The sequence below is a fragment of the Platalea leucorodia genome, assembly GCF_965183815.1.
Source record: "Platalea leucorodia genome assembly, chromosome: 11".
Taxonomy (NCBI): Eukaryota; Metazoa; Chordata; class Aves; order Pelecaniformes; family Threskiornithidae; genus Platalea; species Platalea leucorodia.
In genome coordinates, this window is record NC_138833.1 from 9,188,767 (window position 1) to 9,203,426 (window position 14,660).

General features: G+C 48.8%; 1 protein-coding gene across 1 annotated transcript in view; it reads left to right on the forward strand.

Moving 5' to 3' along the window:
* PSD2 (pleckstrin and Sec7 domain containing 2) overlaps positions 1-14,660 on the forward strand; it is a gene marked incomplete at both ends in the record, with an annotated part of 49,342 nt that overhangs the window by 13,965 nt on the left and 20,717 nt on the right. Inside the window, 3 exons of the mRNA XM_082323986.1 lie at positions 1,979-2,059; positions 2,616-2,728; positions 8,977-9,035. Coding sequence (XP_082180112.1) covers positions 1,979-2,059; positions 2,616-2,728; positions 8,977-9,035 — 253 coding nt within the window. The remainder of the gene's footprint in view (positions 1-1,978; positions 2,060-2,615; positions 2,729-8,976; positions 9,036-14,660) is intronic.

The window sequence follows — 14,660 nt, forward strand, 5'->3', positions numbered from 1 at the left end:
TGGGCACCCAGGCTGGGGACTGTTGGCACCGCAGCAGGTGGCACAGACCACTTGTCCTGGGGGTCACAAATTCCCTATAGACTTCTGGCCTTCAGCAAGACCCAGTGAGCTGAAGGACAGGCAGCAAGGCCTGCCTACCTTCCCAGGCTGCCCTGATGGGAGAGTGGGGTGAACGGGGGAGCTCCCACCCACCTTCATCCTGCCTGAATATAGATCTAGTTAGGAATGTAAATTAGGGTGTAGCTCCCAGTGTAGGCCATGGAGACATCTCAAGAGTAATTTAGGCCACCCAAGATCTGTGCTGGGCCATAGACATGCCAAGTCTTTTGGCTTTAGGGAGCCTTGGGCAAGGCCAGTCCTTCAAGCCCAGCTTGAGTTAAGTGGGGGCAGTCAGACACTGTTCTCCCCTGTTGATTGCTGCAGTGCTGCGGTACATGGCAGTTGTTGCTGTGTGCCCAGTGCCCAGATTGCCCAAGCAGGTTGCCAGGAGACCTGATAAACAGGTGCCCAAACAGAAGGAATCAGACCTTTTCTTCTGGGAGACTACAACTGCACGTGTGAGGTGGGACCTGACCTGTGGAAGGGAGAGTGCTGGCTAGTTCCCAGCACTGGCACAGCCAATGCATGAGGTCTTCTGCAGACTTAGAGCCAAGAGGATCCCAGAGGAGGCCTGAGGCTTGCTTGGTTGCTCGTTCTTTGGCACAGGGATGAAGATGTGGTGACATCTCCTTTCACAAACATGTGGTCATGTTCTGCATCTCACATCGCCTTGCTGTGAAGTTCCAGGACAAGTGGGGAAGTCTCCCTGGGAAGCTGGCAGGAATCTGCACACCAATCATTGTGGCACTGCTTCAGACAGACTAACCTGGGGGGGCCATGGGGCCATGTTCTTTCCCAGAGTTAGCAATCCCAAGTGATAAGATTGTTTTCTGAGTGTGAGGCCTTGTGGCTTCATACGGCTTTGAAACAGCCTCCTGCATAAACTCCAGCACCAGTACTTATGTTCTGCCTCTCAAAACTCAGCCTGGACCTCTCCCCTGGAGCTGTCACACTGCTCTGCCTGATCCTGCTGTGTGTCGTGCTTCCAAACAGCACCCATGCAAGAGGCTTTACAGCATTCACCTCACAGCAGAAGATGAAACAATGCTGTAGGAAAAGCAATGAGTTCTGCCTGTAACATGTCCCGTGGTGAAACTGGATGTGCAACGCTTAGCAATATGCTTTTCATTTTGTGGGGAGAAAGAAAAGGAATTGTATATAGCAAAGGCTGAGCATACTGAGATCATCTCCCATTTCTTGCCAGCATTCATTGATTATTCTTGCACTTCTGCTACCTGAGTTGTGTAGATAGAGGAACTTAACAGCACCCATTCTGGCTTTAAAGGCAACACGTCTGCAAGCATCCTTCAAAAACATGGCAGGGGAGTGGTTTCTGGAGAAGCATTCAGCGATGAGCAGGGCCAGAAGCTCATCTGAGCTCTCCTCCTCCAGTTTCCAGGGGCATCCAGCTGACATGCGAGCAAGGTGCTGTGGTGAGAAGGTGGTATGGGAGCCAATGTGGAGAGCAGGAATATTACAGTAGGAGGAGAGGGCACGTCCAGCAATGAGAGAGGACTAGGTAAGAGAGAAGGTGCCTGATGAGCGCAGGACATCCTTATGACCTCCTCCTCCTGGCTGGTTTGGCAGGAGGCTCTGCCTGACCAGTAGCACAGCAGAGGGGGGCACTGGGGGCCCACATCTCTCATTCTCAAGTGTCTAGGGCTGGCAGCCACAGTGCCAGGCTGTCGGCACTGTAGGGCCCTTTGGAGGTCTTCCAGCAGCATTTAAAGCTAGGAGAAAATCCCCCTGGGTCTGGGATCACGTCTGCAGTGTCTTGCTGGGAGTTTGGGTTGGCCAGGAGGCAGCAGTCTGCTGTTCCTCTTGTAGACAGTGTCTTCTACCCTGATGAAAGGGCTGACTACTCCCTCTTTAATTACAGTAACGAATTTAGCAAGTTGGTAGCAGAGGAGTATCTCAGCTTCTTTGACTTCACTGGCCTGACACTTGACAAAGCACTCAGGTGAGCTGGTCTCTGGCACTCCCGCGTAGGGCCTGGGATGGACAGAGTGGAGCAGTGCGGTGGGTTTCTCCTCCAGGCTTCCCAATGCCATGGAGGCTGTCCGTGTGATATGAGCAGGGACTGGGGGGAGCTCCAGGCTGTCATTTAATCTTTGCTTTGGTGTCATGTTTGGCACAAGCTACTGCCACCAAAAGTGGGCTTGAACAGAAGGGCACACAACCTGCTTCCCCATGGTGGAGAGCAGCTTTCCCAGGAATCCCATCCCGCACAAAATCAGAGGAAGTGGGAGAAACTTATTCCCTTGGGATGAACAACCCATCCTGGTGCCATCAACCGAGAGATGGGTTAGATCTCAGCTGACAGCATGTTTCCCTACACAGCTCAGAGCTGGCTCCATAGACACCTTTGTCATTGCACCTGCAGGGTATGCAGGCTGGGGGGAGGACAAAGGCCTTCCTAGCTGCTCTCAGGACCCACTTTCCGTCTCCCTCCTTAGCATGGATACTGCCCAGCAGTTTGATCCATGACATCTTTAAGTATCACTTTCTCTTTGCAGGACATTCTTAAAAGCGTTCCCACTGATGGGAGAGACGCAGGAGAGGGAGCGGGTGCTGATTCATTTCTCCCGGCGATACTGCCAGTGCAACCCAGAGGAGAGCACGTCTGAAGGTACCGTTTTCTTTCCCTGGCTCTACTGTCCATTGCACACTCACAGTGCACCTGTGTCACAGAGCCTGAGTGTAAAACCGACCATCCACAGCCAGGTCTGAATAACACCCACGGGGCAGGCAAGGCTGCAGCTTCTCCCTTTCTCTGGGATCCTGCCCTGCTGATTATCCCTAGGAGGGACTGGGAACACCAGGTGCTGTGCAGGCCCCCCCAAAGAGAGCAAGATGAGTCCCCTCAGGATCTGAGGATCTGAGTGTGGGTCTCCCAGGGAACCTTGTCCTCTCAAGTACATATGAGCTGTGCTGAAGACAAGCTCCTCTGCTGTAGCCTGGATCAGTGGCCATGCCCAGCACCAGGGGAGGTGGTGAGTGGTTCTCAGGGGTTGCAAATTACTGCAATCGTGGCTTGTAAAGTGGTTGCTGGCTGTGGGCAAATGAGTGGCTGGTGCTAGCTCAGCCCAAGACCTTGTCCATTGAATGGAATAAGACATTTCCATGCAGATTGAGGAATGTTGTTGGCTTGCCACGCACAGGAGTTGTGTTCCTTGCATATACAACTGCAGCAGGAGAAAGCACAGCTGGGTAAATTCTGGGCTCACTGGAGCTGCAGATTTTGTTAGCTACTTTCAGCCCCTCCCCATTATTATTTTTAAGTAGATATAGTTTCTTCTGACATTTTTAAATGGGAAAGGTCATTCCTGGTACACATGTGCACATGCACACATCCAGACATGAGTATGTCCACGTTCGCACTTACATGAATGCTTCTACACACCTGCTTACAGGCATCTGGCTGAACAGAGAGCTTCGGGTGGAACTCAGAAAAAAAAAGAGAGTTTACCATCTTTGGAAGATGGGGCAGGCAACTCAGGAAGACTACAAGGATATTGTTAGGTTATGCAGGGAGAAAATTAGAAGGCCCAGCTAGAACTTAAACTGGCCACTGCAGTTAAGAATAACAAAAAATGTTTTTACAAATACATAAGCGACAAAAGGAGGGCCAAGGAGAATCTTCATCCTTTGTTGGATGCAGAGGGAAACATCGCTACAAAGGATGAGGAGAAGGCTGAGGTACTTAATGCCTTCTTTGCCTCAGTCTTTAATAGTCAGACTGGTTATCCTCAGGGTATTCAGGCCCCTGAGCTGGGAGATGGAGATAGGAAGCAGAATGAAGCTCCAATATGGCCTCAAGCTGTGCCAGGGGAAGTTTAGGTTGGATATTAGGAAAAACTTCTTCACCGAAAGGGTAGTCAGGCATCGGAACAGGCTGCCCAGGGAAGTGGTTGAGTCTTCGTCCCCGGAGGTATTTAAAGGAAGGGTAGACGTGGTGCTCGAGGACATGGTTTAGTGGTGGACTTGGCAGTGATAGGTTAACGGTTGGACTCGATGATCTTAAGGGTCTTTTCCAACCTTAATGATTCTATGATTCTAATAATCGAAGAGGTAACAGTCACTGACCTGCTCCTCCACCTGGATGCCCACAAGTCTATGAGGTCAGATGGGATCCACCTGAGGATACTGAGGGAGCTAGGGGAGGAGCTTGCCAAGCCACTTTCCGTCATTTACCAGCAGTCCTGGTCAACTGGGGAGGTCCCAGCTGACTGGTAGTTAGCTAATGTGATACCCATCTACAAGAAGGGTCAGAAAGAGGATCCAGGGAACTACAGGCCTGTCAGCCTGACCTCCATGCCAGGGGAGGTCATGGAGCAGATCATCTTGAGTGCCATCATGCGGCGTGTGCAGGACAATCGGGGGATCAGGCCCAGCCAGCATGGGTTCGTGAAGGGAAGATCCTGCTTGACCAACCTGATCTCCTTCTATGACAAGGTGACCCACTTGGTGGATGAGGGGAAGGCTGTGGATGTTGTCTCCCTGGACTTTAGTAAGGCCTTTGACAAGGTTTCCCACAGCATTCTCCCGGAGAAACTGACTGCTTACAGCTTGGACAAGTATACTCTCCTCTGGGTAAAAAAAACCAGCTAAATGGCTGAGCCCAGAGATTGGTGGTGAATGGAGTCAAATCCAGTTGCCGACCGGTCATGAGTCGTGTTCCACAGGGCTCAGTATTGGGGCTGATTCTGTTTAGTATCTCTATCAACGATCTGGATGAGGGGATTGAGTGCACCCTCAGTAAGCTTGCAGTTGACACCAAGTTGGGTGGAAATGTTGATCTGCTGGAGGGTAGGAAGGGTCTAGAGAGGGATCTGGACAGGCTGGATCGATGGGCCAACTGTATCAGGTTCAACAAGGCAAAGTGCCAGGTCCTGCGCTTGGGTCACAACAACCCCATGCAACACTACAGGCTTGGGGAGGAGTGGCTGGAGAGCTGCCTGGCTGAAAAGGACCTGGGGGTGTTAGTTGACAGCTGCCTGAACATGAGCCAGCAGTGTGCTCAGGTGGCCAAGAGGGCCAATGGCATCCTGGCCTGTATCAAGAATAGTGTGGCCAGAAGGACCAGGGAGGTGATAGTGCCCCTGTACTCGGCACTGGTGAGGCCGCACCTCGAGCACTGTGTTCCGTTTTGGGCTCCTCACTACAAGAAGGACGTTGAGGTGCTGGAGCGTGTCCAAAGAAGAGCAACAAAGCTGGTGAAGGGTCTGGAGCACAAGTTTTATGAGGAGCGGCTGAGGGAGCTGGGGTTGTTTAGCCTGGAGAAGAGGAGGCTGAAGGGAGACCTTATCGCTCCCTACAACTACCTGAAAGGAGGTTGTAGTGAGGAGGGTGTTGGTCTCTTCTCCCAAGTAACAAGTGATAGGATGAGAGGAAATGGTCTCAAGTTGTGCCAGGGGAGATTTAGATTAGATTTTAGGAAAAATTTCTTCATGGAGAGAGTGGTTAGGCATTGGAACAGGCTGCCCAGGGAAGTGGTACAATCACAGTCCCTGGAAGTATTCAAAAAACATGTGGATGTGGTGCTTAGGGACATGGTTTAGAGGTGGAACAGGCAGTTAGGTTAACAGGTTGGGCTCAATGATCTCAGAGGTCCTTTCCAACTTTAAGCATTCTATAATTCTATGATTCTGTGATCTAGAAATGCCCCCATGGATGGAAATCAGGCTGCTGATGTGACAGCAGTGCCAGTTGTTCCGTCTCCACCCCTTCAGCATGCAATATGCCACTTATGTCTGAGAGCTCCTGCTTGTCTCCATCTTGCAGGCTTCCCAAATAGCAGCAGTGCCTAGTGTCACTTGAACCCTCCAGTCCCTCTGCCAAGCTAACTGGACACAAGCTGTTCTCAAAACAGAATGACCTCTTTGTTTTTATCAGTGGTATCTCAATAAAGTACAGGTTTAGGTTTAATTTCCCTGTGTTTGTGTGATGTTCTACCCCACTGATCGAAAGAGGACCTTCCCCTGTGAAGGGTCCTCCACCTGTAGGCATTAAGCTACAGGCTGAATTTTCAGCAGCAGTCCCCAACTGAAATATCCCAAATTCCAAGTCCTGACCCCTCTTCAACACCTCCCTGTGGAAGTGATCCCCAACCATATTGCATCCACCCCGACTCCTACTGACAAGGGTCTTGGGACCCTTTCTCCCTTTCTGGTCCTCAGGTGTCTAACACCCACTGTGAGGGCATGCACACATCAACTTGAGCAGAGGCTGCGCTGGAGCACAGAGGGTCAGACCTCTGGCTCCATCCCACACCCTTCAGCATGAGGGTGTTTGGAGGGCAGTGACTAGTCAAAAAAACCACAAGCTTTGCTATGGCAACATGGGTTACAAAGCTGCTGATGGAGCCACCCTACAGCAACTGTTCAGAAGAGAAATTAGATCCTGGTTCTGAACACTCTGCGAGAAGGTGCCTGCTAACGCAGACACTAATGAAGCCAGAAAGTTAAACTCTTCCATAACTGCATGGCCCTCAGTGGAGATGTCACTGCTGCTAGTAGGACCTGTTTTTAAAATGCTACACTCCTGAACTATTAAGAGTAAGGAAAACTGGATCTGAAACATATTACTGCTGCTGCTGTCATGACCTATTCATTAACATTTAGGGCCACAGCATTGCCTATGATGGTGGCAGCACATTTCACAAGGCTAAGCAGGATCATTTACTGCAGACCAAATGTAAACTGAATGAGTCCCAAGCAGGACAGAACTGCACTCAGTACTGGAATTGAATGGGGCTTGAAAAATACAATTGTAATCCAAGTACTACTTAAATCTGATGCAATGGAAGGAAGCAAAGTGGCTCCTTCAGGTCACATCTTTTGCAGATACTACAAAAGCATGCACTAGATGCGTGGTAATTTGAGAAAGCTATTGCAGGCTCTTTCTTCAGGAAGCAGTTCCGTCTTGTTGCATCCAGCCTAAACTTGCAAAGGATGTTTCACCAAGATGAAATTTGACCCACTGTGTATTATCTGGATTTCTAAAGAAACACCTCTGGCTGTGATGGTCTATTGGCATACAGGCATGATGGAGTCAAGGCAGTTTTGTCTGGAGATGATCAGGTGGCTTAGAAGGTCTTAAAGCGCTCTGAGACATTTCAGGGCATTGCTACATGCTGATTCAATAACTCCTCCGTTGATGGAGATGTGGCTGTTGCAACACCAAGGGTCACTTCAGCCTGTATTATAGGATGCTGCAGATGAGGGTAGCAGAAGCTCTGACCTGCTGACCACTGAGTTGGGTGGCTGGTTTTTCTCCCAGAGAGTGGTGTTTTGGACACATTATTAGTGCTTTCCTGTACTGACAAAGCCCAGACATGGAAGAACTATATGGTTGCGCTATGACACTGTGTGAGCAGAGAGAAAAAGTGAACGCAACTGAGCCAAGCAACAGTGAAAGAATAGCAAGTTTTGAGTCACCAGCTCCACCTTGGGGCCATGTGGGACATGATTTACGTGACCAAAGAGATACAGTAAAGCCAGATGAAGATGTCAGCCCAGAACCTCCCACAGAGACTCCAAAGAACGCACTGGGGAGGCATGTTGTCCTAAGCCCAAAGCTGCTTCTTGTGAAAGTGAAGGAAGCATGTTTCTTAAGAACTGATTCTTGAAAGGGGATGTCCATCACACCATGTCCCCAGGACTGTCAGCCCTCATAGAGAAACACGTGATGTTCCCATGAGAAACCCTTCCTTCCTCAGAGACCATGGTTATTCCAGGGAAGGGAGAAGCTCATGTGCCCAGTTGCCTTCATCCTGGGCTCATGTGTTTGGTTGCCTTTACCTGGCAGTATTCAGAGCTTGGCCTTGAGCATGGGGTGCTCAGGGCTTGTCACTATTCCACGCAAATGGAAACTTTGTTTAGTGGCTGACCGGGATGGGGATGGTCCACAACTGGCTCCCTGTGGCTGCACATCTACCCCCACAAGAAGAGACCACTGTCACTTCCCCAGCCAGGACTGGGGGTAAGTCACAGCCTGACCCTAGGGCACCAATTCAGAGAGCAGCATGCACAAGAGAAATAAGCCAGGAGCATCATGTCATGTCTGGCTTGGTCTGTGGAGCAGCCCATCTGTGTGAGCACACAAAGTCATGCCAAAAGCAGGGCCAAAGACCAAGGCTGTAGTATTTCTGCCCCTGCCTCCTCCCTGGTGCTCTCTAGCCCTTTTGTGAGGTCCTTGCAAGGACCAGTTCACGTGCCAGAGTGCATTTTTATCTCACTGTTGTGATGTGGTACGTGGGGACTAGTCCCTTGACTTTGAACGGCTTCAGGACACAGCATGTTTTTGAAATAACAGCAAGCCACCAGGCTACCTGGTACAGAAGAGGGTGCTGTGCTGTCTCAAACAGAAGGAAACTTCATGTGAGTTTTATTAAGTGAGAGAGACAAAAGTGCTGCACTCATTTGTAGTAATAATATTTGTTGAACAACTCAAGAGCTTACAGGCTGCCCAGGAATGCTGGCTAAAGACCTCAGGACAAAACCCTGAGGTGGCTGTGATCAACTGGAGGGAAACTAGCTCTGTTTGCCAGGGTGTCTGCCCCATTCTGCAATGGCATTTGCACAAAATGGATATGGAAGAACACTCAGCGGAAGCCTGGTCTTTAGAAAGCCATTGACAGAACTGCTTTAAAGCCAATTACCTGGTGATTGTTTCAGGAAAAGGTTAAGTTTGAAGGAATAGAGGAATTTTTTTTTTTAAACTGTCTTGCACAGTTGAAAGAAACAGGTATTCTTTAAGGTCCCCAGACATAGCAACTAGCCTTGGTTTTGCAATGGGTGGGCTGCCAAGACAGCAAACATCAAAACCACGTGGGAAGGGGACTAATCATAGCCATCCGACTGTTGTGTGTTTCAGATGGGATTCATACGCTCACCTGCGCCCTGATGCTGCTAAACACAGACCTTCATGGCCATGTAAGTAGTACTTGGAGGTGCGTTGTTCCTTTTTTCCTTCTCAATATAGAGGTCTGTCCCCTTATGCAGGATGTGTTGCTGGAAAATTGAGATAGGTTGGCAGAGAGTACTCTGACGACCTCCAGGGGGTATTTTGAGTGCCATACCCAGACCTGGGGACAGTCCTCTTAGTGTCACTCCACACTCAAGCCAAAGGCGTATCTCCTGCTGACATCAGTTATCTTATACAGGCACACGCAATGCAGCTTTCTTCCCAGGACCTGTTGCATGCATCAGCCCTGTCCCAGGAGCTCTCATAGAGAGGTCTTCACTGCCAGTCTCTGTGGAGCTAGCAAAGAGCAGCACCAATTGTGCTGCTATTTCTTGTGGTGCAGACACCTGAGGCTCCCCTCATCCCAGAAACTGCTGCAAGGGAGTCAGTGGTTTCATACAGGTCTAGATTTGATCTTTGCTTCCCAAAACATGAAGTAAGTCCCAGCTGTGCCTTTTCCCCAAGATGTAACAGACAGCCACTGGAGAGTTTCATATCAGAGAGGCGTCTGGACAAAGAGTAGGGTGAGCAGAGCTCAGTGCCCAAAGGTGTGGTTGGAAAACAGCAGAGGGTGTTAAGATCTCTCACCACCTTTTAGAGGCTTTTTCAGGCAGCATAGGTTGGATTTGTTCCTAAAAGGTCAACTAGAGTGTAGAGAGGAGAGCAGAGTGGGAAGAAAAATAACTGCAGAGGGGAGATGGGACTGGGCATAGGGGATAGCACTGGGACATTGTGTACCCTTGGAGACCCCTGTCATAGCATACATCTGGGAGTATGCATGGACTCTGTGCCCTGCTCAGTGCTGTGGAAGGCTGTAGGCACCATTGACCCAGATCTCCTCCCTGCTCTCCAGCCTTATGGTACAGGCATAGGGCATGGCTGTAAGCCTCAGCGGGCTGTGCCCCCTTTACAGGGGTAGAGGGGCTCCTCAAGTCTCAGGTCACTGCAGTACCTTCTTTCGTAGCTCCTCTGAGAGCTCAGACCTGGAGCCACAGACTCCCCCAAACTTGTGTGAAGGTGGAGGAGGCATGGGAGGATGGCATGTTATAGCAGCCTCTGCATGTGAAACCTACACTCCCTTTTTCTGCCCCACAACCCCATGATTTCCAAGCTGTATCATCAGAATCCTCTTCTGCCTCCAGCTGGTAACAATTTGTTGTGCATCTGCAGAGACTTGCCCTGATTTTCTCTTCATTAGCCTGTTAATGAGGGGACAGTAGGCCATAACCTAGCTCTTTTTTTGCATACTGGTTTATAATCACCTGTGAGAGGAGCCTTTTTCTGTGAGGGTGGGAAGAGGAGAGACATTATAGGAGTGCTCTTCACCTATGATGGCAAAGGTGCAAAGGCAACCAGCATCACTGTTGTCATCCTGACAGTCCACCTGGGAGACCCTCCCCATCATTGCAGCACAGATCCTGCCTTTGTAACAGTGGCAAGGTTTGAGCACAGCAGCCAGTGAAGGAATTACTGGTCTCAGCAAGAGCATCCTTTCTAGATGTGCACTGTGGCCTTCACTAAGCTGGTTACAGCTGCTGCAGCCTCATCCTTTGGGGAACTGGCAGCCTATGACCAACGTTACACTGGCCACTGGGTCCATTCCCACCCACGTGGCTGCCAGTGACATGTCTAGGCAAAGTGTCTCTGCATGCGGTGGGATAGCAGTGGGGACAGCTTCTGGGAGGGACTCACATAGCATTCATCCTTCAGCTAAAATGATTGGAGCCAATGAAATATTTTCATCAAAGTATTTCCTGCAACAGCAAAAGAAACATTGTGGCAGAAGGCAAACTATGCAACTTCACTCCAAAATAATATTTTGTCTATTTTTTTTAATTTAAAAAAAATCCAAAATATGTCTCTAGGAAGACAGAAATTATTGAAAAGGCAAAAAAGCCCCTAACCTCCAAAACCTTACCATTTCTATTTTTCATTGACAAGCTGGCTAAGAGGCCTGGTAATAAGAAATGATCTCATGGTATCTAGGCAAAGAAAAAAATAGCTTTCTTTTGAGCAGGTGTAGAAATACCTGAGCTTTTCTTTGAAAAATCTTCTCTTTATTTTTCCTCATGTGTAACATTAATTTCTTCTTCTCCTTCTCCTCCTTTTTTTTTTTTCCTTCCTTCTGCTCCTGGAACCTCTCTTTCTGCTCTTTAACCCTTTACCAGGTGGTAAGTGCAGTCATTCTAGTGTTTTTCTTTAAAGCACTGGCATTTGACTTGTTTTTTTCTGTGTTAAAAAAAAAAAAAAAGGACTTTTGTTTGTCTGGATTCCTAAGTGGCTGTGCAGTGTCCTTCACTACTTAGCAACCCATTATCAGCTGATATGCATCACATGAAATTCTCCTTCTGTAAAGAAAGCTCCATAAACTGCAGTGTACCTGGGATTGTGTGACTTGATCTCTCACCCCTTTTTGTTAAAGATGCTGTCATGATATTGCATATAACTTTTTATTTTATTTTATTTTATTTTATTTTATTTTATTTTATTTTATTTTATTTTATTTTATTAATATTGTGTGTGTGTTTCAGTGTTTTACTGTGCATTGCCATGGAGTGGGAAATTCCTTTGGTTAGGAAAGGGTGGCTGATGTGTCTCTCTAAAGGGGCAGTTCCCTGCAGCAGTGTCTCTAGAATGGGCTAGTTCACCATTCCAGCAGTGACCATCACATATACTGAGTCCAGGCTTAAAAGTAATGAGAGTGGCTTTAAAACATGAGATTTGCACCTGGCCACACTGGAGTTTTGCCTTAGTACTGTTGATTTTCTACCACAGGTGCACTCAGACCCTGTTACCAAACTGTCCAGAAAACTTACTGTCTTTAAAATGAGACACTCCATTTTCATAGAATCACCTGGAACTGGTGTTTGAAAGCCAGCAGTCACCAACAAACATTACAAGCCTTGTAGTATAATCCAGGTTGTTGCAACTCTCTACCTTGCTCTGCTGTTGCTGTTTGAGCTCCAGGAGATCTTATGACAAAGTACTCCTCTGCTCCATCTCTGCCCCTTGGAGACAAAGCTTTGGGATGTCTCCTTTTCAACTGTCGATGTTATCCCTCCTTGTTCAGAACTGCTGGCCATGGAAGGACAGTGACAAATCAACACCTATGCCTCACCAGTACTCATGGTTGCATTTTGGTACTTCAGCAAAGCCCAGCTTCTGGAGTCACGTTGTAATGTGACGAGCTTCAGCATTTGTTCAAAAAGCAGGCCAGCAGCTCTCATGGCCACTGAACAAAGCTTGAAATGGGATCCCTGGCAGCTCCTAACTCCACATATCCATCGCTATTAATCTTACAAACCCTGTGATATTCTCCTTACGTCAAGCTTATGGTTTGGTATTAGGAATACTGCTGTGTTAGTAGCACTGGAAGAGCTGAAAAGCTCTGAGATATGAGCAGCCACTGGCATCACCAGCAGAGTGATACCAGTCTGCCCACAGCAGCTTTGCATGGCCCAGGGGTCATTGATACTCAAATTCTGTGTGTTTGTTCCCTGCAGCGGGGTAATTTTGTTTATGCAGCCTAGAACATATCCGTTACCAGATCCCTTGGTCCAGTCAGACCAATGACTCCCACTTCATGCTGAAGCATAAATGTAGTTATTTGGGTTTGTTCCCCTGAAGATGAATATTTGGAAGAGGTCAAAAGAGCCTGAGTAAAAGCAGGGCCTGCTAGGGGCGTGATGCTTATGCTGGGGAGCTCACAGGAGATGTACCCCACTCACCACTTTGCAGCGGAGATGTTTGATGCCTGGAGCCTCCAGCCCAGAAACTCAAGTGGTTTAACACCTCACAGAGGGAGTGCTGGGGAGAGCACCCCAGATAGCCACCCTTCATGGCCTCTGGCCCCCAGGAACCTGATTCTCTTCCTGGGGCTTTCACATGTCACCTGCTTTTCCCACTGAGCACCTAGTTCCATACTCACCTGCCCAGCCTCCTAATGCTAGGACTTGGCAACAGCCAAGGAATGCCAGGCTACAGACTAGAGCCTTCTGGAGGTGGATAGAGCCACCCTGGACACTTCAGAAGATGGTCTGCGATCATCTTGGGTGAATCAGCTCAGTAGCAGACGGCTGAGGCCCAGAGGAGTCAAGAACCCAACTGTAAACAGGGGAGTTACAGTGGGTTGAAACAATGGGATGGCAGGATCAGCCCTGACTACCCGCTATCAGATCAGTCTCATCCTTCCTATTTTATTCTTATGCACTCTAACCACCATCATGCACCTTGTCTTTGCATCTCTCCCATAGACTGCCTGCATCCATCCACCTCCGTCCACCCGTTCCGATACTGTCTCTACATATCATCTAACTATCTCTACCTGTCATCTAACTATCCATCCCTTCTCATCTATTTAATCCACTGTTTGCTCACTCGCTCTCCATCCAAACACACTGTGGTGCTAGCTGATTGTCTGACAGTGATTTCTCATGCTTTGCTGCATGGCCTAGAGCAAGCAAAGATGGAATGAAGTTCTTTTCTGCCAGGGGGACATATCAGGAATAGTAGCCACGTGTGGCTGTGAAGCAGCCTCACTGGCTTGGTCTATTGCTGGTAAGTGACTGATGCCCCACAGAAAAGCAAAATGCCACCATCTGTGTGGCTGGCCAGTAATGAAGATGCACCTCCCTACCCAGAGGTCCCAGTTCAGCAAGGGACATAGAACATCTGAACACTGTAGCTTTGAAGTGTGCAGATACATTCCGCTAAAGATTATGTCCACATGTGATCAGCAAGATGGCCTGCTGTATAAGAAGGCACAGACTGAGCCCTTTCCAGAGTTGTTCCGGGGATTCCCCATACTTGCTAAATACTGTTGCAGTGTGTGAAAGCTCAGGCAGTCCCTGCTGCTGGTGCTGATGCTGGTGCCGTTGATAATGAGGCACTTGTGATCACAGAACTGTTTTCTTTGCAAGTGTTGATCATGTGAAGCTGCAAAGTCCGTGTCCTAGAGTGTTTTTTCGTTTTCTCTATTCAGCTGGTGTTGACTTGGAGGCACTGGGCAGGGCTTGTATTTGAGTGGCTGGCTCCAGCCCATTTCTCAAAGCAGCAAGCTGAAGTGTTAAGGTATTGTTGACCTGAGGTTGTATTGCATCTGAGCCACCCCAGCACCCTGTACTCAGTCCTACTGACAGCCAGCCTGAATCCTGTCCCTGACTCTGCAGTGCTTCGACAACCTTGTCCAACAAACTGATTCACGGTATTAGCATCCTTGCTGGAGCTTTCTTGTCATCTCTTCTGGTTGTCAGAGAAAGGGTATGTTTTCATCCTTCTCAATTGCTCAACAATTAGCTGCTTTTCCACAGTGTGGCTGCTGTCTCAGTTTGAGCTCAGAGATCTCCTTGCGCAAGTGAAAGAGACAGATCACAGAATAAAAAAGAAGCCATCCCCTGGGATTAATATATGTCCTGGACTCAATACGCGAGAAACCCCAAGAAGGGCCTGCGAGGCTGGTAACTTGTGCCACTTTATCTCACTGTATCCACTCACTTCCTAAAATGTGTTGGCCTCTGCATTCATTGCTGGATCACTGCGACAAGATCTCTGTAGGCAGAAAGACCTGCGCTCTGCACTCTGCTTTCCTGCCTCAA